The following is a 27,139-nucleotide window of genomic DNA, read 5'->3' as shown; positions in this document are numbered from 1 at the left end:
GAGGCGCCGGCACCAAATTTCTACTCTAGGTCTAAAGGGACATCGTACCTGTGACCAGTCCCTGCCTGTGACCGGAGGCTAATTTGATATACCAGATGTTGAATTGTCTCACGAATTTGGAATATAGCAAAAATAGTAAGGTTGGTAGCTAAGAGCATCTCCACCGGCGCTCCCAATAGCTTTATTAGGATTCTAGTGAGAGAAAGCGTCCGCACCGGCGCTTCTCAATAAACGCCGGCATGTTTTGGAGCCCCATAAAAGCGCCGGCACTCCCGAAAGGATCCCTATGTTAAGGGCTTCGATTGGAGGTGCCGGCACCAAATTTCTACTCAAAAGATGCTAGACGGCCGCCGCATGTGGGGGGGGGGGGGGGGGGGAGGCGCCGGTGTGGGAACATCATCCCTAAATAGAGGATGTTGTGCTGCCGCTTACCATATGGTAGTGCCGGTGCCTCTACCGGCGCCTATTTGGGAGGACACCGGTGGAGATGCTCTAAGCTTAGACAAAGTGAAATTCGCAGCCATGTTCTAAGCCGCCACGTTCTAAGCCACGATCCCCAGGATGTCCTAGCCATCAGGTACTTTCTTCTTCCCGAAATATGTTGCATATATTTTTTTTAGTTAAGGATATTTTTATAGAGCTTTACTATGTATAAAGACAAACATAACGATCTTTGCAATATATAATGCTAGGCCTGGCGCGGCCCGGCCCATGGCCAGGTATACCTGCTGTCCGCCGAAATTGCGCCTATTGTGGGACCTAATTAGGGTGAAGCTATACGCCGACCTGGTCGGCTCGTGCGGGTTGCCGCACACCCCCAGCGACCAGGTCGGATAGTTTGGGCCGCGGCCCATTTACTCAGGTATGATTTTTTTCTCTTTTTTCTTCTGTTTTTTTTGTTACTAATATTTTTCTTTTTCAAAATCTAACATTTTTTATGAAACTATTTTTCGAGATTTTTTAAAATATGAAGAAAAAAATTGAACAGTTTTATATTTTGAACATTTTTCTAATTTTGTTTTTCAAAATTTGAACATTTTTCACGTTTGAACAGTTTTTAAATTTGAACGGTTTTTAAATTTGAACATTTTTCACGTTTGAACGGTTTTTAAATTTGAACGATTTTTAAATTTTAACATTTTGAATTTAAATATTTTCTTAATTTGAACAATTTTTTTAAAAAATATCAAATCTAAAAAATAAATATAAACAAAACCGAAAATAGAAAACAGAAAAGAGAAAAGAAAAACGAAAAACAAAAACAGAAAAGAGAGAAAAAAACGAAAACGGAAAGTACCAACCTGGGCCAGGCCCACCCACGCGTGGGGGGTGTGCGGCGTCGGTGTATAGGATTTGCCCCTAATTATGGCACATATGTGAAAGAAACAAGTTTGTGGACCTCTATTTTATAAAGCAATATCATCGGTGTGTTGCATTTTAGCGCGTCTAGAAAAGCTGGACACTGCTGCATGCCCCAAAACAACAAAAATAGCGTTGTAAAACTGTTTCAGCAAGTTATGTTTTTGGTTGCCCGTTGGAGTAACCTGCACCAGCTTTGTGGGCCGTCTCTTGCTTGGTCACGCCCAATTCGTCTCCGTGTACCGCAGGTGCCTGACAGCAGGTGTGTTGTATGATATTATTTTGGGTTGAGCAAAAAAAAAAAAAAAAAACAGGGTTGCTGCTGCTGCAAGGAAGAAAAAGAGACGAATGAGAGAAAAGACGCTGTGCTTTTGCTCCGCAGGAGAATGGGCTTAAAGGCCCAATAGGGTTTAGATGGATGCATAAACCTTCGCTGCCTCCTGTACACAACACACTACACCACACTAGACGACAGTCACCCCAGCAAAATACCACCACCACGCCAAGCGCAGCAGAGAAGGGCGGGGCAGGGGAGGGCAAGAACCAATCCATGCCATGGCAGACTCCGGCGACGTTGGAGAGGAGGAGGTCCATGTGAAGCTCACCATGGAACAGATCGAGAAGCTGATCGGTGAGGACGACCCAGAACTGGGTCTTGAGGCTATGGATCCAAATAGGAAGGAGCTTGCGATGCTGGCGGCAACGCGGCGGATAAGGACGAGGCCTCAAGAGAGCCTACAGGTGCGTTTCTCGGTCGTTCTTTACACACCCCGGCGGTGTTCCGTACGCCGGACTTAGGTTTGGTGCACCGTTCCGTGCAGAATCGCCACCAAAAGACCCACCTTTTTTATTTGCCCGGCGGTCCGTACGTCGGAGCTTTGCCAATTTTAGGGCCTGTCACAAGCGAGCCCAGTAAAGCTCCTGCGATTTCCTTACTTGGCGAGCCGCCAGGTCGTCTTTCAAGCCCAAAAAGCGAGCCCAGTTAGGTCTCACTGGTTCTGGTGCTTCAGGGCGGCGGCCCCAGCCCCCCTTCCTAAGGGCGGCGCGGCGAAGCGCGGTGGCACGTGCTCCGGCTTGCCGGAGGGCAAGTAGTCCAGTTCCCCAAGTTTTGCCGCGGTTGCTTTTGGTGGATCACCGTTGCAAAGGAACTGAAATTCTGCTTTTAGGCGCTTAATTAGAGTTCGAATTGCGTGGTCTGGGACCAAAATCTCTGTATCTAGGGTTGGCTTGCGTGTCGAATGTGCACTAACAATGTAGCTGTGTAGAAACCATTATGCTATTGTGTAATTCGACATATGAGGTGTGAAACATGAAACCAATGCTGGGGTTACTTGTGCAATCACCATAGAAGTATTCATGCTCTGGTTCAGAAAAAAAATCCTCCTTTTACAGTAATGCATCTCTTGTTGGACTGATGTTTCTCCAATTGTAGAAGGCATGAATCACTCAGCTCAAAAATTCATACTTTCAGTTATGCCACTATGTATATATGCAAGCCCAATTGTTTCAATGGTCCCCCCCCCCCTCGTGTGACGATTTAGGCAAAATATTTACCATTTATTCTGTTTGGCATTGTACAAGTCATCCATGGGCTGGAACCTTATGGTTTGTCTCATGATTCCCCTCTAATATCATTGCTTTTACCTATCAGTACTAAGTAGTTTCCTTTTTCCAGGATGTCCCCATTCATACCATTGATGTTGGCACCGATGAAGATGAATATGACACCGTATTGACACATATTCAAGATTGGATGCGTACTGTCCAGTCTTTGGAGCTATATGGCAAGCCTGTAAGCCCTCCCCTGGTGGACCTCAAGGACCAGAAGTATTACATAATCCGGCTTCAGAAAGAAGGAGATCCAAGACATGTGGACCATCTGTTTCAATCCAGTGATATGTACTATATTGGCTTCATGCCAAGTGGGCAGAAATATTTCTTTCGTTTCAAAGATATCAAGTTGCCTTCTTGGATCCCATCTCTAGCCCTGCCAGAGAATTCCTCACACGGAGCAATGTGAGATGTGTATCTCACTTTTCTTTTAAGTGTACTAGCAACGGCTGTGGTGTCAGAAATGCTTAATCCCGTGCTGTTTTGTTATCTGCAGAGTTGACACTATCTATGGTTCACATTGGTGGGATGAGATCTTTAGTACATGCTTGAAATGCACAAAGGACAACTGTATTAAGATCAGCAAATCAAGAGTCAAGGCCCTCCAAAGGACAACTCTGCTCCTAGCCGAGCCACCTAGGATACTATCCCTTAAAGGAAAGGTCAAGAAGGTTATCAGAACAGGAGTACCAGATGAAGTTGGGAGCTCCGAAGAAGGGATTCACAACTGGATGACAATGAGTAAAGTTGGTTTTGTCTATAAGATTAAGCCTACCTACCTCAAGTCCATGAAGCTTCTGCACAGGTTCACTGAGTACAACCTGTTCAACATAGAGAAGAACGAGTTTCAACCTTGGAAGATCATTGGGCCACAAGGGGAAATTCTGGTGTTTAAGTTTGAAGAAACACTTGTGACTGAAATAATCAAGAAGCAACAGGATGAAGCACTAAATACTATATGTAGGATTCTTGAGGAGGAGCCATCGCCAAGCGGCAATTGGAAGAGGTGTATCCATCGAAGTCAACACCCAGATATTTTGATATATCTAGCTTATCTTCTCACACAGGGAGAGGTACTGAGTTTGTACCAACTTTAGATATGTCCTATGACTGCATTTGTTTTAGATTTATTCCGTCACTAATTAAGTATTTTGCAGGGATATTCATTTGAAATAAGGCGGGATGCTGGTCTTCTCTTGAAGAGGAGCCTAAGAGAGGAATTCTGTGCAATGGTCCCTGCCTATCAAGATTATATTAAGTCACAACTGATTCCATGCATATGGAAAGATAATGCACTAATTCAGTCAATAGCTGGAGATGTAATCACAGAAGTCTTGGAAATCATCCATGCTGAAAAATGGGATGAGCTAATTACATCCCTGCAAATGTGTATAGCTAGTGGTGTGTTTGAGCAGCTAAAAGGGGCAATGAACCTGATTTTCAAGGTAATAATCTCGCCTTATGGATTAGTACATAAATACCACATGTTATTCTTAGTTTATTGTTGTTGCTGTTAACAGATTTCTGTGGAACTGCCGCACGAGCTTGAGCGTGATGTTGCAGTTTTAGATGAAGACAATGTTGCTGTTTTAGATGCAGATGGAGTTGCTCTTTTGGAACCAGTCTTTATCTTTTTGACAACCTGTCTTGAGGTTTTAATATACCACTTTCTTCAAACTTAACTTAGGTTGTATAATTCATCCAGAACCTTGTTTATGGGTTTTTCTTTCTCTTAACAGATGTTAAAGTCCACACATTTGGATATTAGAAGATTGGCACTTCAATGTATCGATAACTACATAATGAGACCTTCAGTAAGTGCCTTACTTCCTCTCTATCAATAATCAATCGTTTTGATGTTTTTTATTGGTCATGTTCTATCGATAACTCATATTTTTTTATCTACAGCTTCTAGACATGCCCGTTGATAAGTATCTTGATGCCTTATTCTGGCTTTATAAGGTATTTTTTTCTTTTCATGAGCTGGCATGTATACCAGCGTGGATGCATTCAATTATCACTCATTGTACTCTATAAATTTGCAGAGAAATGTGGGTACCACTGATGAAAATGGATTGGAGGAGATGTCTGCCATTGTGAAATCGATGGGCTCTATAGCCCAAAGATGTATTAACATGAAGGTTTCTTATCTCCCAAAGGTATATTAGAAACTTAAAAATCAAACAATGTAAATTACACAAACTAAATGCTTGATCTTTGAAAACAGAGCTAAATGAGTTGTAGTAATTTTCTCACCGGTAAAGATTAAGAAAATGCCTTTTTTAACAAGTTAATGGACTTTAGCTATATACGTTCATGGACTCAGAGGGTTCATGTGCTTACTGCTACCCACTGGCCACCTACATTCAAATTAAGAAGTTTTCTTTCATTGCAGATTATTGAATCGTTAACTCTACTGCTTAAAGAGGAGGTTCCTTCTCTACTGAGTGTTGCATGTGTGACGCTCTCTGAGTATAGCAAATACATTGTGCAGGTCTACTTTTTCTAAGTATAGCCAATTCTCAGATTTTTTTTCTCCTTACCACAATGTTGTTCTCTTTCCTGGCGCAGAGCCTTCGCCATCCAATTGGCTGTGCGCAGTTTGAGGAGATCATCCGCGTTCTACATGAAAAACGGTCACACAGTGACTGCTCTGTTCAGTCCAGCGTTTCTCTTGCATTGGACACTATAGGAAAGGTTGTTTATGTAACTTCAATTAGTTTATTTTGGGTATAGTTTGCACCGTACTGACGTATACTTTTAGGAGGATGCTGCTGTTGTACAAGTCATTAATGAACTTAACTCTGACATGGATACATATTCATTCCTTCAGTGTCTTACATCTGTTTCAAAGGTGCGGCCTTTTGCTTGTTTTTCACCTGTCTAGTATTTCTGTAATTTTCTGAGATGTACAACGAAAAATTCCTTTGTATCTGTTTAGTAGAAGGGTCTGCCCAACTTTCTTCTTGAAGCTATTAATTTGTTTGCTCCTTAAAATTGAGACCCCAATACTTTTTCAGGCAGTGCAGCAAAGTCTTTGCCAGTTTATTCTTCCTGTGTTCCGTGGGTGCACTCTTCTATTGGCAAAGGTCAGTGCACCCTGCAAAGTCGTATTACCTAGCTCAAGCTGTCTGAATTTGTTTATCAACACATTAATCTTTGTTGAGAGGATGCTATAGGGTTCAATTACATAGAGATAGAGATAAACTATGCCATACAATTTCTTGATGGATATCTCTGTTCTACAGGAACACGACAAGAATAAACTTTACACCTGCTTGGAAATATCATCAGACGTACTTAAACATGGATTATCTGCTGGTAATGAAATCCCATCAGCACAAGGGATGTCAGCTGGCATTCAAAGCATGGTAAATCCGACTCTTTGATTAGTGACATTTATTTATTTTTGTTTTATTATTTGAGTTGCATCCACACCAAGCATGATAGGTATAATATCATTTTTGTTTCTGAAATATATGCTTGGGCCACATGATCTCTGGACAGTACGCACAAAATACAGAAAATGACCAGATGTCAATGTAACTGGATAGCAGAGTAGCTGTTCCGGGAGTGTAAACTGTTAGCTCTAATTATAGTTGATATACTCAGTAGATAGTATGGTTAACTCGATTCTTTGGAACGACTTAAGTCCTGTTAGAGGTCTCATTAACAATGTGTCACATATGTGGAGGCTTTCGCAGTCCAGTATAGTACTGTTTTGTTTGAAGGGTTTAACTCTAGCACATGCCGTAAGGTTTAAGCTCTCTGACATTTAGCTCGTATGACCAGGCCCAGGGATTTTTATTTTGTTTTGGTGATTACTAAAAGACACGACACACGCACAAGGAGATTGCTGTGAGAAAATTGACATGGAAGCTTCTGTTATGCTAACGATTAATTTATCATAAACCGAAGTTGCAAACTGTTCTTAATATTGCCTGTCCTTTATTTTTTGATTGGAATTTCAGTTTATATTTTAGTATTATGTAAGCAGCACTCTTTGATATTGTGTGAGCCATATTTATTGTTCGTGTAGATTGAAGATGGCGGCTTGATTTGCATACTTGATCAGTTGTGCTCGGATGAAAATGATGACATCAAACACAGCACCCTCGATCTGCTAGGTGTTCTTTCCGAGGTTGGCTGCAAAGAACCAGTATATTTACTACTATATATTATACAGCTCTGCCTACATATAGGGTTAATATATGTTCTCATCAAAGTTTGCTTGTTCCATTTCATTTGTTCACAAATTTAGACAGCAGATTCAATTTGTTCTGCAATCTATATATGTCCTTGACCTCATTTCATACGTGTACAGATTGTTCAAGATGATGAAAGCCTAGCCAGGATGCAAAACATTATTGCTAGGTACCATGGAAACGCGGATCCAGGCTACAGAGGCATGTAAATGGGCATCTCTTAAACTAAAAAAGAGGAAATGTCGTCTTGTTTTGTTCAGATGGAAAAACAAGAATTGGAGTATAACTGTATGAAGTTAGGGGTGTGTGTGTCCCTCCAAATGCAGCGTAGTTTGTATATAAATCACCTTTCTGGGCAACACCAGTAACTTTTACGTGTTGACAGTTGCCAAAAAATCCCTTTATGTTGCTTTGCAATTATTAGAAAACATGGCGGACAAGTTTGGGTGTTTGTTAATTTAACGTTGGAGATTAGAAATAAAGTTATATCACCAAAGAAGCTGCACGAAATGCATATTTTCGCACGACATCGCCGGAGCGAGAACTGTATCGCGAGGCAGCCCGGCATGGCGACTTCAACGCCGACCAGGTGTTCGACAGAAGGCCTGACCCACGATGTCATGGAATCAATGTCCGCAGTCAGCCCGGCAATGGCCCCGTCGTCGCCCTCAGCCACCGTCAACTCCATCTCCGTGCTGCAGCAAGCGATGGAGTCCTGGACCATGATGCCACCAGCGGCTCTGCATCGATGCCTGACACCTGTTGGACGGATGGTCTGCACCACAACAACCGTGTGGACAGTCCTGTGGCAGTGTCCCTGCTCTTCAAAACAACCCCACCCTGTCAATCGTCCTTCGCTCTGGAGCTCAACATCATGGCACCCGCAAGGTGTCTGAAGAAATTCCCTGAGGGAGTCACCTTCGAGTTCGTGCCCGCAACCATGCCGTGCTCTGTGTTGGGTCCTTCGCCGGCCATCAGCGTGAGTGAAGACGTCAGCCTGTATGATGAATCACTGCACCCGACTAGCACGAATGCTGTTCCGCGTGACACGGGAGTGGGCGTGGCTGCTGCATGTGCCATCCGGTCCTCCGGATACACCACACTGCACTTCAGGCTTGTTTTCATCTTGGCAGGCATTTTTACCCGCCCCAATTCCAAAGCTGCCATGGCTACTATTTGAGAGGGTACCAGGACATGGACACCCAATGCCTGTCTTTGATGGTGCACTGCATGTGTTCCATGATAAATTTTCCGCAGTGGTTGTGAAGAGGAGCCATTCAATAGTTGCAAGTGGTGAACAAGAGCGAAGTCACTATCTCGCTTGAAGAGAATGAGTTTGTTATTCTGACCCATCAGCAGGAGGCCTCCTCCAAATTTCTACCCATCAACTTCTCTAGACTCGCAAGGTAAAACCTCTTATATAACCAAATCCGTATGCCACTATTGATTTGCATATTGCAGCAGACACAGAACACTTGCAGGCTAAAAAAAATTGGGCAATCCTAGGACTTGGCCTTTTGGTCATATGATGTTGCAAAACTGAGCAACATCCATTCTACTAATTAGTTTCTCAAGATCCACCTATTTTTTGCCCGACCCTTTGGGATCAGAATTTTAGCCATTGCAAACCTTCTGCATTCCTCTGATTAGTTAGTGTTGGGCAAGATTTAACAAGTTCTCCCACGGATTTTATTTTGGTTTGTGTTCGCACACGAACACGTCGCCGTGTACCCTCGATGCCGAGCGAGATGCACGACAGCACGCGCCGAGGGAGGCTCGTTGGAAGCGAGGTACGCAAGACAGTCTGGTGGGCTTTTGAGACCCGAAACCCTGCTCGCCCGGGAGGGACCCCGTCAGGGCTTGCGGCGGCTATGGGCTGCCCTAGGTTGACCCGACCGCCCCTAGGACCTTGTGGATTCGCAGCCTCCAATCCTGAAGAGCAAGGAAGAACGAGAAGAAAGATACAAGGAAAGAGAGTTAAAAGTAGATGAACACGAAAAAGTAGTAGATTGATTTGTTCGATTGGTGTTGGTTCAGTCGGCCTGCACCCCTCAAGTATATAAGAAGCGGCTGGACTTTCCGTGCAAGAAAGAGGGTTGGATTCATGTCCAAAACCCTAGATTGGGTCCAACTCGGATGGTTTGGTCCGAACTTTCCAAAACCCTTCGGTTTAAAACTGGTAGTACCTTTCCGGGCTACTTTGAGGCAGTAAACAACCTTAAATTAGAATCTCGTAAACAACAAAGTTGTTCGTCTTAAAAACGAAGAACTTTCATGTTAACCACTTTTCCATCTGACTTTATCTTGACTTCTGAAAACCGATCGAACGTGGAACAGTTTTTCTAGTTCGCAGATGCATGATTAAACGATTTCTTTACGCTCTCCACCAGACACTGGAATCTTCCATGTCTGATAAAATGCGTTCATTCCAGAAGTTGCATACTATCTCAGCTCGCGATGACCCAAAAAATCAAAGTTGCTTGTTTCGACGAGATGCACAACTTTCGTTTCTATCACTTCTTCATTTGAGGTTATTTTAAAGGAGCTCTAGTGGAAGCCTTCAAATATTGATCCTCGAGGTTACCTTTGACTGTTAGCATAATCGTCTATCAAGTCGGATCATGGCACAACTTGACATGGTGAACATGATGTCTCCTCAATGAGCAATAAAATCTCTTCAATTGCGTCTCATCCATGTTCATCTGTCATGATGAGGTTATGTCTTTGATTAGCTATCGGTCCAAAATGTGTGTCAACACATGCCCCCTGTTTTCCGGCAGAGCTTGCGTGCCAGAAAATAACTTGCTCCATCTTTAGCTAAGGACAATGTCAACACTCCATCGGCCATTGGTTCAAAGGGTGATAATTCTGTATCGTCCATTTATGTTCAGGTTGGCTGCCATTTTGGTAGAACTTTTTCAAATAATTGCCTTTGAGAACAACCGCTTTATCTCGACGATTGATGGATATCACAAATGCCTTCATGTACATCTCTCATAGCAATCATTGACAAACATTGAGGTTCACTCTTTTCATAAGATTTCTCATGTAAACAAGAATGAGCCTCATCTGGTCTTCATCACCTGCACTCTATCTTTTATCAGTAGCCGAATCAGTGGGATCCAATATGGCCTTACCTATTTTGGCGAAACAAAGCATCGGCTCTCGCAGAATGTGAGATACACCATGAAAAACACGGTAGCCAGATGATAGTTGATCCTATTCATTTGCTCTTCAGTTTTCATGTCTAAATATATGAGAAATGATAAAGCAATTCAAGATAAGAATAGCTAGACATTTATCAAGACAAACAACAACTGATTCGTTGAAACATTAGCAAATGTTGTATTCCGTGAGTCTTCAAAACAGAACCATTAGGAGATAAATAAACAATACCAAATAATTGGCTATTGCTTTCAAAAACTGAAGCATCAACATACAATATCCATGGTAATAGAGAGACAAGATCAACAACCATACTATGCTCATAATTAGTTCTCAACAATGAGAAAAATTTAGAACAATTTGGCCTTTCATAGATTTAGATATTCATAAGCCAAATTACAAAAGCATAAACATAAGCATACTATTCAATGAACTCATACCTTGTCTCGTGTTTCAATAGGACTAGGGACGATGTTACCACGCCACATCGTCCATGATTAGATAATTCTGTCAGGGCGATAGGAGAAGTATCGGCCATATATGTTGTTTGCCTCAAGAGGCCTGTATAATTCATCCACTAAAGTATGTATAGTCAAAATAAACAAACAATAATTCTGATTTTGAACTTCAAATATTTCGGTCTCTCAGATTAGCAACATAATTGCAACTAATCAAATGAATAGCGATTTGGTAATACCCTTTGATGATTGAAAGAATTATGATGTACCCATGTTTCAAAATAAGACCATGTAGGGTAACTGGTCATACCTGAGGATATGTTATATGGAATATGTATAAATGGCATAGCTGAGTAATATGCACGATGTGCCTGACTGAAACTTCTTAAAATGTGATGGAATATTCATGGTTAAGTTTTTATCAGCCTCGGTCTTTTCTTGTTTCATCCTTGCTGCTATCGCAATAGGAACTTGCACATGAGCACATCCTCCTTGCTTTGAGGACCTCCCTTAGGGACTGTAACATCCCAAAAATTCAAATCAATGAAGAAGAAGATTTTCCAAATACTCAAAATTTAGAACCAACAAAAACTTTTATTTTGCATATAGTGCTATGCATAGGATTTGTGTATTATTGTGTGAGATGTCATGATGATTACTTATGTGTTTAGGTGCTACATTCTAAAACCCTAACTTGATCAGGAGAAGATCATCTAGCAAAATCCAAAATCAGAAAAATAAAGACAAATGGAAAATTCACAAAAATCCTCACATATGGTTTATGCCATTTTTGCAAATCTTTAACCTAGACCATTTTGACTTGCACCATTAGTTGTATAAGGTTACTAAACACTTATAAACACTTTTGGAATCAAAGAAACTCAAATCAAATCAAATTTGAACTCAAATTATGCTCACATGCACTAATGGTCAAATCTGCCATTTTTAATCTGATCACTACTTTGAGCCTCTGTATTTAGAGATTTTCAAACCAAACAATTCCAAATCTTTGCACCTCATCCAAGTACACATCAAGGTGAACAACTTTGGTGAATACCACCAGTACAAATTCATCTTAGATCAAAAGCTATGCTCAAGCCAAGAAGAGACTCTGAAACAAAATCAAGATTATCCCACTTTGAAATTTTTGCTAATCTTTTTATTTTTGAATGCCACCACCACCTTTGTGTGTCTCTGGTCATTTGAAGAAAGTCCAATCCATCCCTCTCACAATTTTCAAATTTACTTTCATAAGGCAAATTGGACAAAAACTTGGTGATCCAATTCAAATTCAAACCCAAAATCACTACTCTCAGTAGTGTTGGCCAAACCCTGGCCACCACTTGATCTCACCATGTCCCCTGGTCCCCTCTAACACTAACCCATGCATAGAAACCCTAGGAGGAGGAGGGCAAGCATGGCCAAACCCTAGCCATGCCGGCCATGTTCCCCATAGACATGCCTCCCCTCTTTTCTCTCCACCCTAACCATATCAACCATGCCCTCTAGCCTCCCCTTGCTCCCCTGGACCCACCTGAGTTGGCCATCGCCGGAGAGGAGGCCGACAGGCGCCATACACGCGCGCGCCCATGGCGCCCAGAACATGCCGACGACAGCGTGGGCACGTGCACGGGCACGCGCAACACACGCGTCGCCTCGCCACCTCGCGCCACCTCTGCCCCCCTTCTCTCCACCTCGAGCATCCCCGTGCCACCGCAGCTCGCCAGACATGCTTGCGACACCGATCCGCGCCCGCCGCTGCCGGAGAAGACGACCGAATCTCGCCGCTGCCGCGCAGATCCTCGCGACCGCCTGACCGATTTAGGCACCGCCTAGCCTAGCCGTCGCCGCCCAGAGGACCGCCAGGACGTGTTGAAAAGGAAGCCGCCATCACCTACCTCGCTAGCTCGCCGTGACGCCCGCGCCATGGTCGACCTTGCCGCAGCACCCTGGTCCCCTTTCGCCGCTATAAATAGCGAGCTCCTCTCGCTCAACTCACCACACCAGCGCCTTCCCCTCTCCTCCCTCGACCTCCTAGCCACCTCGCCGCTCGACATTACCCCGTAGAGCCGCCCAATTGCACCACCACTATCGTGCTCCGCCGCAGAAGCTCGCCGTCGATTTCGGCCACAGTTGGAGACGCCGCCGGTACCTGGAGCCTCGTCGTCGACTACACCTTCACCGAGCACATTGCCCACCCTCGCTGGAGCCACGGTGAGCCCTCCGACCCCCTACCTACGCCACGCCAGTGAGTTCTTCTCGCCGGCGACGACGACGAACGAGAGCCGTTAGATCTGGTTCTAATCCAACGCCTCGCAGCCCCCGTACCGCTTCGCGTGGTAAAGAGAGGCTGACGAGTGGCCCCCACCTGTCAGGCAGCCCACACGTGCCAGACGCGTGGTGGGCTGGCCTTTGCGCCATTTAAATGAATTGGGCCCAGTAACGTTTCCCGCGCGGGCCTAAATTTTGAATCTCGAATTTCTGTTTTAAAATCAAATTGCTCACAGATGCTTTTTCAAATTTAAATAGAATTAGTTTGGCTCAACAAAATTGGATGAATTTCATATGGTTGGAAAGCTAGGAAAAAGATCTATCCAACTACACTGGTCTCATCACGAGATTCGTTGTACAATTGATGTGACAAAAATAACAAGGCAGAGACTTTTGCAACTTCAAACAATTATTAAAAATCAACCAAAAATTCTTTTGAGTTGATTTCAACTCTCATAGATCACATTTCACATACTATAATTGATTATGTAAAAATATGGTATGGTTACTTTGTGTGATCATGGCCTAGTTTCAATAAAGGACTTTATGGCTATTCTAGTCAAATGATATTGTCCAAAACTATTAATTAAATCTTATGAGGGGTTTGCTCCCATTTAAATCTTGTCCCAAGTAACTTCATATGAGGTTGTGACCTTGGTCTACTTACTCTCACATTGAATTACTTGGTGATGTTATATCATAAGGGGTATTGATGAATCGTATGAGGTATTCTACCTCATTTCAATCATTCTCTCAAATGATGATTATGAATGGGTGACCTTGGTCAACATGGGTTCATACTTTATTTGTTTGAGGAGATTAAATCTTAAACAAGATGCAATGAGAGGAAATTATTTTTCTTTTAAGAAGAAAACCAATGCAACCCGCATGTTGTGTATGTGATGATGCTAGGATAGTTTGTGTGAACCCCTTTGTGTGTGTGCATAGACTAGATCTTAAGCTTGTTTGGTGATTGTTACCTCGTATCCGTTTTTAGACGCTAGTACCGAGGAGTATCGGGAGGAGGAGGTCTACTACCAGGAGGAGGAAGACCACTGTGATCAGTACACCAACCAAGGCAAGCTAATATTCTTGCAAGTGCAAAGCTCTATCGGAGCAAGGCACCATTACTCTTACCTTACTTGCAAAGATCCTATCCCAAGATTTTATCTTACAAGTTTGTACGTTGGTTATCAAAGGTTTACTTTTATAGTTAACTTTGGTCTAAGTAGAGTGTTACAAGAGTAGTAAAGATAGCCTCACAAATGGAGAAGCAAGATAGCACCCCTCATGCTTAGTGCTAGTGCTAACAAATAAAATTGACTACTCTAGATGGGAACTTGTGATTTGAAAGGAATTTGAAAACCTTGGAATGTGGAGCCATTCTATTGAAAGATCTTTGAAGGGAATATGACTTGAAGGATATGATGGATTTTGATTAAAACTGATGTTGGTTTGGATGCGATACCTTTCCAATTTTTGAGTACCCCCACAATACCTGATTATGGGTAGGGCTTAACTGGAAGTTTATACATCTTAGTATGGGTTCCCTCTGAACAAGCATCATAGGGTTTATGCCGAGGCTGCCTCCGTAGAATGTGAAATGATGTGAAATGAGGTGAATGTACGGCCCAAGCCCTGTGCAGTTCCCAGGCTGACGGTTTGTCTTCACTGGGAGGCCAAGCTCACGGGGAGAGGTACCTATACTAGGGTATGTAAGTGAAAGGTTATGGTTGATGATTCGCGTACTGAGTTACGATGATTCGGGGTTATCCCTGATGGATGGAATCAAATGTTGTGGCACAAGTGTGCAACCTTTGCAGAGTGTAAATCTATTCGAATAGCCGTGTCCACGGTTACGGACGGTTGGAAAGGCCATACTGTTTCCGGTGTCAGATATTTCTTGAAAATGGTTGATGAATTGAATGGTGACTTGACTTGAAACACAACGGAGTTGTGGGAATGACACTAATGTTCCCACTTGAGTTAGTTAGTACATGAAGAGTCTTTTATCAAATACTTGTGAACTAAAACTGGCTTTCTGCAAATAAACTAGAGCCTAGCACCCCCTTACTAGAGTTGATAGTACTTACACTAGTATTAGTTTGCGAGTACTTAAAGTACTCACGGCTGTGTCCCTGGCTATTCAAATGGCCAGACTATGAAGAGGAGCAGCACTACCAAGGTGATGACCAGCAGGACGCCTACGAAAACTAGGAATCTTCTCACGTCAAGCGTTGGCATGTGGACTAGAGAGTCCCCTTCTATTACGCTTCCGCTATGTATTGTGTTCGTTGATCATTAGATCAACTATTTGTGTAATATTGGATCATGTGATCTGAATTTGTAAGACAAGGATGATTTGTAATGAATGATGACTTATGATATCAACTGTTATTTCTCGCAACAACAATCTTCCTGGGATTGCGATGTATGGCATAATAGGCATCTGGACTTAAAAATCCGGGTGTTGACAAGTTGGTATCAGAGGCATTGTTTGACCTTAGAAGACCCTAGTTAGAGTGGACGTTCAGAAAAACTTAGTTTTGAAACCAAATGAAGGGACTATTTGTAATATCCCAGGTTTAGAGGCAACAAAATGAGAGAACACCAAAGTGTGCATTGCATTCATGCATAGAAAATCCGGGGAATTTTCGCGCTTTCAAATAAAACTTACCACAGTAACTGAAGTTTCACTTGACTTGCTGGAATTGAAGTAGATCATCAAGTCAAGCGCTATAAACTTCACTGTGATCTTTGCTAAAACCCTGTTTTGGGTAGAGATGATTTGATCTATGGGCTAGATCAAATGGGAATAGCTTCACAATAATAACACCTTAAGTAAGGGTCAATTACAAGATCTGATAAGGGATCTCAACATGACATTCCTTACAACAACTCATGAATAATTATTCAACTATAAAACTGTAACATCCCTGTTGTGCTAAACCCTAATTAGGAATTGTTTGTGCATTCATGAGCATCATTTAAAATGCATTAAGAAAATTTTGCAAATAAAATAAAGTGGAAAACCCTAAATTTCAAAGTTTCTACCTCTGTTTGAAATTTGTTCAAATGTTTGAAACCTCAACACAAAAATATGTGGAGCTTCAATTATTTTAGGAAGTGTCCTAAATATTTTCTGTAAAGTTTAGAGTGTTTTTGGGGTTGCAAAAGAGTTCAAAATAACCAAATGGAAGTGATTTTAACCCTGTTTTAAAATTTCCAGAGAAAACCCTAAAATCTAGGGGGGTTTTCGCAAAAACCCCCTTTCTTCCTCCTCCAGCTGGAAGCAGCTCGGTGGAGCTCTCCCTGCCGCTGATCCCGCCGGCGGCCAGGATAGCTGCGCCAAGCTCCGCCGCCCCCGGCGGCCTATAAAGCTCGCCGCCGCCGCAGGACAACCCCGGCACGCCTCCTCTTCCTCTCTTTCTTCCTCCCTGCAAGCTCCACCCCAAACCCTAACCGGCCGGCCACCGCTCGTCGTCGTCGCTCCGGCCATCCCCGCGCCCAGCCGCGACCGCCACTCGCTCCGCCTCGACTCCCTGGGCCCCCTCGTAGAAGGAATCGGCGAGAGAGGGCCGGAATCGCCGCCCCAACATCATCTTCCCCGCGGCCGGCCACGGCCTCCGTCGACCATGGCGTCGCCGTCCGGCCACCTCCGACCTCGCCGTCACCGCCATCGTCATCGGGGTGAGAAGCCGCACCTCCTGGTGCCCTCTCCTCTCCCTCTCCCCCTCTGTACCTCCGCCGCCATGAGCTCCTGCGCCGGCCTCCGCTCGGCCTCATCGCCGGTGGTGCTCCGACGGCCAAATCTTGGTGGCACCGCCACCAGGTGGTTGCCCTCGTCGGCGCGCATCCGACGCTCACGGCAGCGCGTCCAGGCGAGGCCTGGAGCGGCTGCTCCGCTCGTCGCCGGCGCCAGGCCGTCGGCGGTTGACCACGCGGTTGACTCCGGTGGGCCCTGGCTGTCAGCGGTTTTTGTTTTTCCTTTTTGTTTTTATTTTCTGTAAATAGAAAAATCCATGACAGGTGGGCCCCGTCCGTCAGAGATTTATTCTTTTCCTAAATGTTTAGGAAATGAATAAAACCCTGACAGTGGGTCCGACTGCCAGACTTTTATTATTTTCCAGAAATTCCAGAATTTGAATAAATCTTGTTTAATTCATAACTATTGCATTTTAAATCAGAAAAATGTGTATAATATATCAAAATCTTCAGAAAAATGAGATCTACACTTTAGTATCAAAAGCATGCATTGTTAAACAACTTTGAACCCTGTCCTTAATAGAAGAACAAATGAACCCTTTTCTTTAATATGCGGGGTTTATGGAATTGCAAAGTATTATACATTCCAACCCTATTTAAATTGATGAGCATGTTATAGGATCACTTTCATTACCATTAACATGTCATATCATCATCCTTGTATGTGCATTGCATCGATGCCATGTGTTGATTGTTGATCTACCTTTCCGGTATTTGCTTCTTCGCGATCGATAGAGCACGTGCCCGAGACGATGAAGATCGACAACGACGGAGATCAATAATTGTCCATCAGCGAACAAGTCAAGCATGGGATCCTCGAAGATCCATATTGGTTTATCAGGGACAAAGGCAAGCCCTAGCCTAGTTCATATATGTTTTTGAAATGTTTTTACTTCTGGTTCCTACATATTGCACACGATTCAACTATCTTTTATCGATAGGTAGAGTTATCCTATCTATTGCATGCTCCACCCTTGTAGCCTCAAATACCCGATCAACTGCTCCTAGCATAACTAGGTTTGGCATGTGTGCGTCGCTAGAGCCTTTATATCTTTATGCTTAGCCATGCTTAGTTTGTTACGGTGCAACTCCAGTCTTCGGACTGGAGCCATACAATGAAATGAAACTAGCATGGCAGGTGGACGTGGTAAGTATAGAGATGTTGTTAAACATGATTAAAGGCTCAGACGAGAGGCCACATTGGGATGTGGTGGGTTGTTTCGTTTCTGTCGACCCTAGGAACCGAGTTCTCGCCTCTTGAACCAAGACTGAGCGTACAACCACACGAGGCCCTATTATGGTACCCTCTCGACTCACTAACTTGCCTAGTAGATTCCATGAGTCCCATAGTTTGCGCGTTACCTGGTCATATGCATTGCATTTTGCTTGGGGGTTAAAGGTACATAACAGGTAGGTAAGCGTGGCCGTGGTGGCTGGGGGTTGCGGCCTCTGGGGAAACCCACCTCGCCTCACATCGTTAAGGACCGACTTCGGGACTTGACCCGTTACGGCGGAACAATCCTTAGCGCGTGACTCATGGTCTCGGCGACAGCAAGGTAAAGGTCGTGGTCGACCACCCTCTGTCGGCTTTCCAAGGAAGAGAGCTAATAATTTGGCATTAAGAATCGGTTGGCACGTGTGGGTAAAGTTGTGCACCCCTGCAGGGTTATGAATCTTTTCGAAAAGTCGTGTCCACGGTTATGGACGACTTGGGAACGGACGTGGAGATCATAGAGAACATAAACCTAAACGTAAAACTTGGCAAACAATGTGTGTTTACGGATACCTTCTTCGGGTGTTGAGGGGGTAATCCGAGGATAGTGGTTCGAGATGATGAAGATTGGTGGATACAATATGATGATCAGTAGAGCTAGAGATGTCGCTCTCTTATCCCTTTTAAAAGGTGCTGAGTAGTCGAACTTCTTCTCCCTCTTGTTTAACAAAGGAAAACTGGCTTTACGCAAAAGAAGCTCTCTGTAAAGCCCGCATACCCGCTTTGCTAAAAGGTTGTACTAAGTCTTGCTGAGTCCCTGTACTCAGCTTTGCATGCTTTTGTTTCAGAAGAAGTCGCTCCAACAGATGGTGGTTTCTAGTCGACATCGACGAGTAGCTTGGGGTTCCCAGGTGGCAGCCTGGAATCCATGGGCTGGGACGTCGCCGTTATGCTCCTGGCCTCTTAGGCTTTTGCTATCTTGCTATGTCTAATAGCATAACTTTGCTTCCGTTGATTGATGTATGTCAGGTCAGTGACCTCTGCTTGTAATTCTTTGGTTCTTTGCTCTGTTATGAGCTTGTATTACTTTTTGAGTCGTAGAGTCACTGTTGTGTTACCGATTCTCTCACTGTAGTCTCTCGAGCTCTAGGTTAGGCTTATGTCAGACGAAGATCTGGTATTTGTCTAACCCTGATCCCGGGGGTGCCACAGGTTTTGGTATCAGAGCAGGACTGCCTGTAGGAAGCCCTTTCTACTGGTCGATGTTGAGTCTAGTGTTTGTGAAAACTATTTGAAAGTAAAAGTATTTGCGAAATATGATTAGGCTTCTTTTTACTCCTTATCTGGTATCGCTCTAATTCTAAGGTGCCTTACCTTGTGTTGATTTGAATGTTTTCTATCTCTTCCAGTCTTTCAAACTTAGGTGCCTCAAGGGCATGTCGTTTCTAAACCAGTTGACCTAGTGCAGAGTTCTGTAGAGTCGTGTGTGTTCTTTGCTTCCTCTTTGTTTTGTTTGTTTTGATAGAAAGATCTCCTTCCATCATGGTCTTTCTATTTTGTGGGTTCCACATCCTTCTGTTCTCGGTTTCGAGGTTTCCTTTCACCTTGGATGCCTCCTTTTCCTTTTTCTTGGGTACTTCAGAAGCTATGCATTGCTTTTAGATGGTACATCGTGACTACTACCTCGAAGTGTCTTTTGTGTCACTCATTTAGTAGTTACTCCTTTCTCGGGTTTTTAACCCTTGGACTTGAACCGAAGGTCCCCGATTGTGCTGGATTCTAGTATGCAAATCTTAGTACATGAAGTTGGCCTTTAACCCAAGATCCATGCCATTAAACATTGATGTTAATGTTCAAACATTATATCGGGATGGCTAAATTCAAATCAAGCTAGCCTTCAAGCTTGTGGTTATTGTCGTGTTGAATTGCAGCAATAAATATCTTTCCCTTCCACTAGCTATCCGTAGAGGTTCTTTCATGAAACCAAATGGATCACGACAAGAGTGCTCTTTGTGAGTCTTATATCTATGTCTGTGACTCTGCCACACCTCCCTTTTCAGCATGAGTTTCACAAAAGTGTTATCTTGTGCATCTACCTCTCAGGAATTCTGATCCTGATCGTGTTCTTCTTCTTTAGTTGCTTTCCAACTTTTGTCTTCTAGTTAGCAACCAAGTAGTAAATGTGCATTGGTATTTCCAGTGTATGTTACTCTTGTGGTTCATCAAGACATTTCACCTTAGTATGTTAGGAGAAACAAACTCCAGTACCTTGTCCATTTCTAAGACTTGGTCAAAGTGTTGTATTCCGCAGATTAAGAGGCCTCGTTAGCTTCTGTTCTGTTCTACCTTAGAGTATCACCCTCTTTTATATCATGAGGTCGTGCTGAGTCTCATGGCCTTATTGATGAAGTGATTCTCTTACAAATCTTTACTCGCCCTTCCTCCGAGCTATCAGTGCTTGGGAATGTTGGGGTGTACTTATTGATGTGGCTATCCGAGATTCTTAGCAATTCTCATTGCTTCGAAATCCAAAGACATTTGTGTCATTCTTAGCAGGATTGGTTCGCCAATTATTAAGTGAAGTTTGATTGTACTGCTAAGTCCTTTTGTTCAGGCGCACATATTCGGTCAAAGATTTAGGTTAATGCCAAATCTCTCAAGACCATATCGTTTGCTTTGTAAAGCAAGTTCCCCTATTGAATTCAGTGATATACCGGTGGTTCGTGATATTCTGGATGTCTTTCTAGGAGTATCACCATGTTGTTACATGACCGTATTGTCGAGTTCATGAATACGTTGGTTCGTTCAACTACTCCTTCTCCAAGAGCCGTGCTGGATAACCCTGGACTAGTTGGTATAGCTTAATCAACAACTTGGAGAGTTGAAAGACAAAAGGTCTATCCAACTTTGTTCCTTTATAAAGGGATGTCTAGTGTTGCTTGTGTTGAAGTTAGAAAGTATCTCCTTTGTGGATATGCTATCTTCCCCATATTTGATTTGAGCTTGGGCTATCGTCAAATCAAACTCAGTTCCAAGGACTATTTTGATGATGTTTATACTCATGGTGTCTCGTCTGCGTATGCCTTCATGTCCTTTGGTCTGACCAATATTTCTGCCGAGTCCATATAGAATATGAGTCCCTCATTGGAGTATCTTGATAAGTTTGTTATTGAGCCCATCGATGACATTCTTAATCCCTCCATGTTCAAAGAGGTTCATATTGGACGTTTGGCACTAATGTTGGAAACTTTTAAGAACCATCTTTGTGTCATCACGAAGAATTGAATGTGTTCTGGATGTTGGAAGTGACCTTCTCTGGTTCACGTGCATTTGCTGAAAGGTGTCGTCGTGGATCCGAGTCGAGTTCCCTTTGTTTTCCTCGGGAATCATCGCAAGTCGGACAGGCATGTGGGAAGTATTCTTGAGATGGAAGGTTGTTACCTCCATTCCCTGAAATGTTCCTTTATGCACCCTAAGCCACTGACTGGTTTGTTCAAAGAGAAGAAGCTTAATAACTTCATTATCTTCTTTGATGTCCCCACAATAACTCAAAGGTATTACATTGCAAGTTCATATGCGCGCAATTGCCTTTGGCAGTCGCAACCATATGGATTACGCAATCTGGCTCAATCTTTTGGAGCTTGACATTATAGTCTATACCTTGAGAATCTAGCAACTTTACCTTGGTGGTAGTTGTTGCAATTTCTATTCGTACATTCTGAGTCTGAAATATCTTTACACCTAACCTAAGCTGAATCTCAAGCGGCAATGATGGTTAGTGTTTCTCAAGGATTTTTGACATAGGTCTCTTTGTAAATCCGACAAGATTGATGTCGTGGTTAACACATTAGTCGGAGGGCCTAATGCCATAATCTCTTGAATTATCAAGAATAACCACTCCCCATAAGGATCTTGTGCGACTTATTCTAGGAGTTGCCCTTATGATGTCTTTTTAATTCCGAAGTCTGACCTTCACTTGATGACCTATTGAAGGCTATTCAATAGCCTAATATTGGTGTCTAGAACATCAAGAAGAACCTTATAAGAAGAGCTGCTAAATGTCTCTAGGTCAATCCCTTGAAATCATTTATTCGATGACAACAACTTCGCTAGGACAAATTTCACTCCTCGGTGATCCTTGCTACGTCGATCGACAATGCTTTTCCCCTACATTTGTCTTATACCTGAAATTCCAATCAATTCACACGTTGTGTGAATTCGTCAGCCATCTATGATCCCTAGCCTTTTGAGTAGACAATAATCGTTTCATGTATCCTTGACCAAAGAGTGACTACGATTTTTAAATCCAAAGTTCCTCTGGTTTGAAAATTAGTCGTGTTTCTACGAGTCGCCCTCTCTAAGAGTGCCTCGTTATGGTATCAAAGGCAGTTTAACTCTTCGCTACCTTGTCTCTTCGTATTCTTGCAAAGCGTGGGGTAATTGTCTACCAAAAATTTGAAACTTCTTCCGTCTCCGCCGTTACCTTGATGTGTTTCATGATGTCATCTCAAGAGGTGTTCTTATACACCCGTTCCCTGAGTTGACCATGAGATACTCGATCTTTATGAAGATCCACTGTCTAGTGTCATTCCCTCTTTCCTTTAGAGTGAAGAAAGCAAAATGAAGAGTTCTTCATGGTGTCATGGATCAACTTCTCCAACAAAGAAGAACATCGTGGTATCGACAATCTCGTTGAAGATCGGTGTAGTCCCTGTTACCTTCTCTTTTCCTATCTTAGGAATCTCGGGGACGAGATTCTTGTAAGGGGGATAGAGTTGTAACATCCCTGTTGTGCTAAACCCTAATTAGGAATTGTTTGTGCATTCATGAGCATCATGTAAAATGCATTAAGAAAATTTTGCAAATAAAATAAAGTGGAAAACCCTAAATTTCAAAGTTTCTACCTCTGTTTGAAATTTGTTCAAATGTTTGAAACCTCAACACAAAAATATGTGGAGCTTCAATTATTTTAGGAAGTGTCCTAAATATTTTCTGTAAAGTTTAGAGTGTTTTTGGGGTTGCAAAAGAGTTCAAAATAACCAAATGGAAGTGATTTTAACCCTGTTTTAAAATTTCCAGAGAAAACCCTAAAATCTAGGGGGGTTTTCGCAAAAACCCCCTTTCTTCCTCCTCCAGCTGGAAGCAGCTCGGTGGAGCTCTCCCTGCCGCTGATCCCGCCGGCGGCCAGGATAGCTGCGCCAAGCTCCGCCGCCCCCGGCGGCCTATAAAGCTCGCCGCCGCAGGACAACCCGGCACGCCTCCTCTTCCTCTCTTTCTTCCTCCCTGCAAGCTCCACCCCAAACCCTAACCGGCCGGCCACCGCTGTCATTGTCGCTTCTCCGGCCATCCCCGCGCCCAGCCGCGACCGCCACTCGCTCCGCCTCGACTCCCTGGGCCCCCTCGTAGAAGGAATCGGCGAGAGAGGGCCGGAATCGCCGCCCCAACATCATCTTCCCCGCGGCCGGCCACGGCCTCCGTCGACCATGGCGTCACCGTCCGGCCACCTCCGACCTCGCCGTCACCGCCATCGTCATCGGGGTGAGAAGCCGCACCTCCTGGTGCCCTCTCCTCTCCCTCTCCCCCTCTCTACCTCCGCCGCCATGAGCTCCTGCGCCGGCCTCCGCTCGGCCTCATCGCCGGTGGTGCTCCGGCGGCCAAATCTTGGTGGCGCCGCCACCAGGTGGTTGCCCTCGTCGGCGCGCATCCGACGCTCACGGCAGCGCGTCCAGGCGAGGCCTGGAGCGGCTGCTCCGCTTGTCGCCGGCGACAGGCCGTCGGCGGTTGACCACACGGTTGACTCCGGTGGGCCCTGGCTGTCAGCGGTTTTTGTTTTTCCTTTTTGTTTTTATTTTCTGTAAATAGAAAAATCCATGACAGGTGGGCCCCGTCCGTCAGAGATTTATTATTTTCCTAAATGTTTAGGAAATGAATAAAACCCTGATAGTGGGTCCGACTGCCAGACTTTTATTATTTTCCAGAAATTCCAGAATTTGAATAAATCTTGTTTAATTCATAACTATTGCATTTTAAATCAGAAAAATGTGTATAATATATCAAAATCTTCAGAAAAATGAGATCTACACTTTAGTATCAAAAGCATGCATTGTTAAACAACTTTGAACCCTGTCCTTAATAGAAGAACAAATGAACCCTTTTCTTTAATAGGCGGGGTTTATGGAATTGCAAAGTATTATACATTCCAACCCTATTTAAATTGATGAGCATGTTATAGGATCACTTTCATTACCATTAACATGTCATATCATCAGCCTTGTATGTGCATTGCATCGATGCCATTTGTTGATTGTTGATCTACCTTTCCGGTATTTGCTTCTTCGCGATCGATAGAGCACGTGCCCGAGACGATGAAGATCGACAACGACGGAGATCAATAATTGTCCATCAGCAAACAAGTCAAGCATGGGATCCTCGAAGATCCATATTGGTTTATCAGGGACAAAGGCAAGCCCTAGCCTAGTTCATATATGTTTTTGAAATGTTTTTACTTCTGGTTCCTACATATTGCACACGATTCAACTATCTTTTATCGATAGGTAGAGTTATCCTATCTATTGCATGCTCCACCCTTGTAGCCTCAAATACCCGATCAACTGCTCCTAGCATAACTAGGTTTGGCATGTGTGCGTCGCTAGATCCTTTATATCTTTATGCTTAGCCATGCTTAGTTTGTTACGCTGCAACTCCAGTCTTCGGACTGGAGCCATACAATGAAATGAAACTAGCATGACAGGTGGACGTGGTAAGTATAGAGATGTTGTTAAACATGATTAAAGGCTCAGACGAGAGGCCACATTGGGATGTGGTGGGTTGTTTCGTTTCTGCCGACCCTAGGAACCGAGTTCTCGCCTCTTGAACCAAGACTGAGCGTACAACCACACGAGGCCCTATTATGGTACCCTCTCGACTCACTAACTTGCCTAGTAGATTCCATGAGTCCCATAGTTTGCGCGTTACCTGGTCATATGCATTGCATTTTGCTTGGGGGTTAAAGGTACATAACAGGTAGGTAAGCGTGGCCGTGGTGGCTGGGGGTTGCGGCCTCTGGGGAAACCCACCTCGCCTCACATCGTTAAGGACCGACTTCGGGACTTGACCCGTTACGGCGGAACAATCCTTAGCGCGTGACTCATGGTCTCGGCGACAGCAAGGTAAAGGTCGTGGTCGACCACCCTCTGCCGGCTTTCCAAGGAAGAGAGCTAATAATTTGGCATTAAGAATCGTTTGGCACGTGTGGGTAAAGTTGTGCACCCCTGCAGGGTTATGAATCTTTTCGAAAAGTCGTGTCCACGGTTATGGACGACTTGGGAACGGACGTGGAGATCATAGAGAACATAAACCTAAACGTAAAACTTGGCAAACAATGTGTGTTTACGGATACCTTCTTCGGGTGTTGAGGGGGTAATCCGAGGATAGTGGTTCGAGATGATGAAGATTGGTGGATACAATATGATGATCAGTAGAGCTAGAGATGTCGCTCTCTTATCCCTTTTAAAAGGTGCTGAGTAGTCGAACTTCTTCTCCCTCTTGTTTAACAAAGGAAAACTGGCTTTACGCAAAAGAAGCTCTACAGAAAGCCCGCATACCCGCTTTGCTAAAAGGTTGTACTAAGTCTTGCTGAGTCCCTGTACTCAGCTTTGCATGCTTTTGTTTCAGAAGAAGTCGCTCCAACAGATGGTGGTTTCTAGTCGACATCGACGAGTAGCTTGGGGTTCCCAGGTGGCAGCCTGGAATCCATGGGCTGGGACGTCGCCGTTATGCTCCTGGCCTCTTAGGCCTTTTGCTATCTTGCTATGTCTAATAGCATAACTTTGCTTCCATTGATTGATGTATGTCAGGTCAGTGACCTCTGCTTGTAATTCTTTGGTTCTTTGCTCTGTTATGAGCTTGTATTACTTTTTGAGTCGTAGAGTCACTGTTGTGTTACCGATTCTCTCACTGTAGTCTCTCGAGCTCTAGGTTAGGCTTATGTCAGACGAAGATCTGGTATTTGTCTAACCCTGATCCCGGGGGTGCCACAAAAACAAAGAACTCAATTAATTAAGAAACTATTCTTTATTTATCTTTTCCATGTCTTTACTAAGTAAACATTTCTACCATGATTCACATGGTATATCTTTTCAACTATAATAAGGAATCCATGCCAAGGACATTCATATTCATTCTTCATTAACTTTGACCATTCCAACCTTGTTTCTCAACTCATTCCTATTAAACCTCCAAGAAAGGAGAGGATCATTTTATTATGTTTATACCATTCATTGAGTAGAGCCACATGATAATATTCAAACCCTGTTTAAGTGAGGTAAGCCATTGATTTTAATTAATGCTATAAGGAGTACAAGTCAAGTATTAAACCCTAATTGACCTAGCTCATACTTGATAGTAAGAACCTCTTTTACTAGTGATCCAAGAGAGAGACAAGTGTGGTGATTATTACACCTTGGTAATCGATGCTCCTAAACCCTAGAGGAATCCTACCTGTTTTCAGAAGAGCTCAACCTAAAGAGGTATACTCAAGTATATGGACTTATACTTGATCTTGGAGAGAGAACCATGATTCACTAATGAATTATCATGAGGCCAATACTTTGATCATTACAAATTGGGTGACAATCATAAACCCTAAGAACCTAAGTGAATGTGATGAGAGGAATAATAAAGTGAAATTAGTGGGGAATAGTTGATCATGTCTAATGCATGATCTTACCTTATAAATTGAGATGATAAGTTAAACCTATATATGTGATCCATAGATCTCATTCTTCTCACGAAATGATAAGTAAATCACTAGTAATTAAACAAACAAATCCTCATGCCTTGTGTAGAGTAGTAATGTTATTGTATTTAGACCTTGCCTATCCAAACACTTGAGACAAACCTAGCATTGCCTTGATACAAGAATTCTACCTAAATGAGGAGTAGTAAACCTAGCCAATTAAACATAAGCAAGCTTATGCTTGTATCCTAATCTTAGTTGTGTATCACATTGGTGATCATTACTAAAACCCTAACCCCATTTGAGTTTCAATCCAAGTATCACTTTGGATCATAAGTAGAGCCCTGCCATGCCT

At 43.5% G+C, this 27,139-nt stretch overlaps 1 protein-coding gene across 1 annotated transcript; it reads left to right on the top strand.

The window, feature by feature from the left end:
* The first annotated feature begins 1,852 nt into the window (after positions 1–1,852).
* On the top strand, positions 1,853–7,637 carry LOC127298491 (transportin-1). Its single transcript, XM_051328340.2, has 15 exons — positions 1,853–2,100; positions 3,035–3,375; positions 3,467–4,043; positions 4,128–4,415; positions 4,491–4,622; positions 4,710–4,784; positions 4,879–4,932; positions 5,016–5,129; positions 5,366–5,464; positions 5,542–5,667; positions 5,735–5,824; positions 5,991–6,059; positions 6,219–6,341; positions 7,010–7,111; positions 7,295–7,637. The coding sequence occupies exons 1-15, from the start codon at positions 1,915–1,917 to the stop codon at positions 7,382–7,384; spliced, it is 2,466 nt and encodes an 821-aa protein (XP_051184300.1). The 5' UTR covers positions 1,853–1,914; the 3' UTR covers positions 7,385–7,637.
* The last annotated feature ends 19,502 nt before the right edge of the window (positions 7,638–27,139 follow it).

The sequence above is a fragment of the Lolium perenne genome, chromosome 5 (genome assembly GCF_019359855.2).
Source record: "Lolium perenne isolate Kyuss_39 chromosome 5, Kyuss_2.0, whole genome shotgun sequence".
Taxonomy (NCBI): domain Eukaryota; kingdom Viridiplantae; phylum Streptophyta; class Magnoliopsida; order Poales; family Poaceae; genus Lolium; species Lolium perenne.
Note: the sequence above shows the minus strand (reverse complement) of the source record. Positions and strands in the feature narration are given on the sequence as shown.

Excerpts from the sequence above, each read along its gene's own strand:
- LOC127298491 (XM_051328340.2), top strand. The coding sequence starts at position 1,915 with ATGGCAGACTCCGGCGACGTTGGAGAGGAGGAGGTCCATGTGAAGCTC. Across the intron at positions 4,044-4,127 it reads ATCTTCTCACACAGGGAGAG|GGATATTCATTTGAAATAAG; the intron begins GTACTGAGTTTG and ends AGTATTTTGCAG. Across the intron at positions 5,130-5,365 it reads AGGTTTCTTATCTCCCAAAG|ATTATTGAATCGTTAACTCT; the intron begins GTATATTAGAAA and ends CTTTCATTGCAG.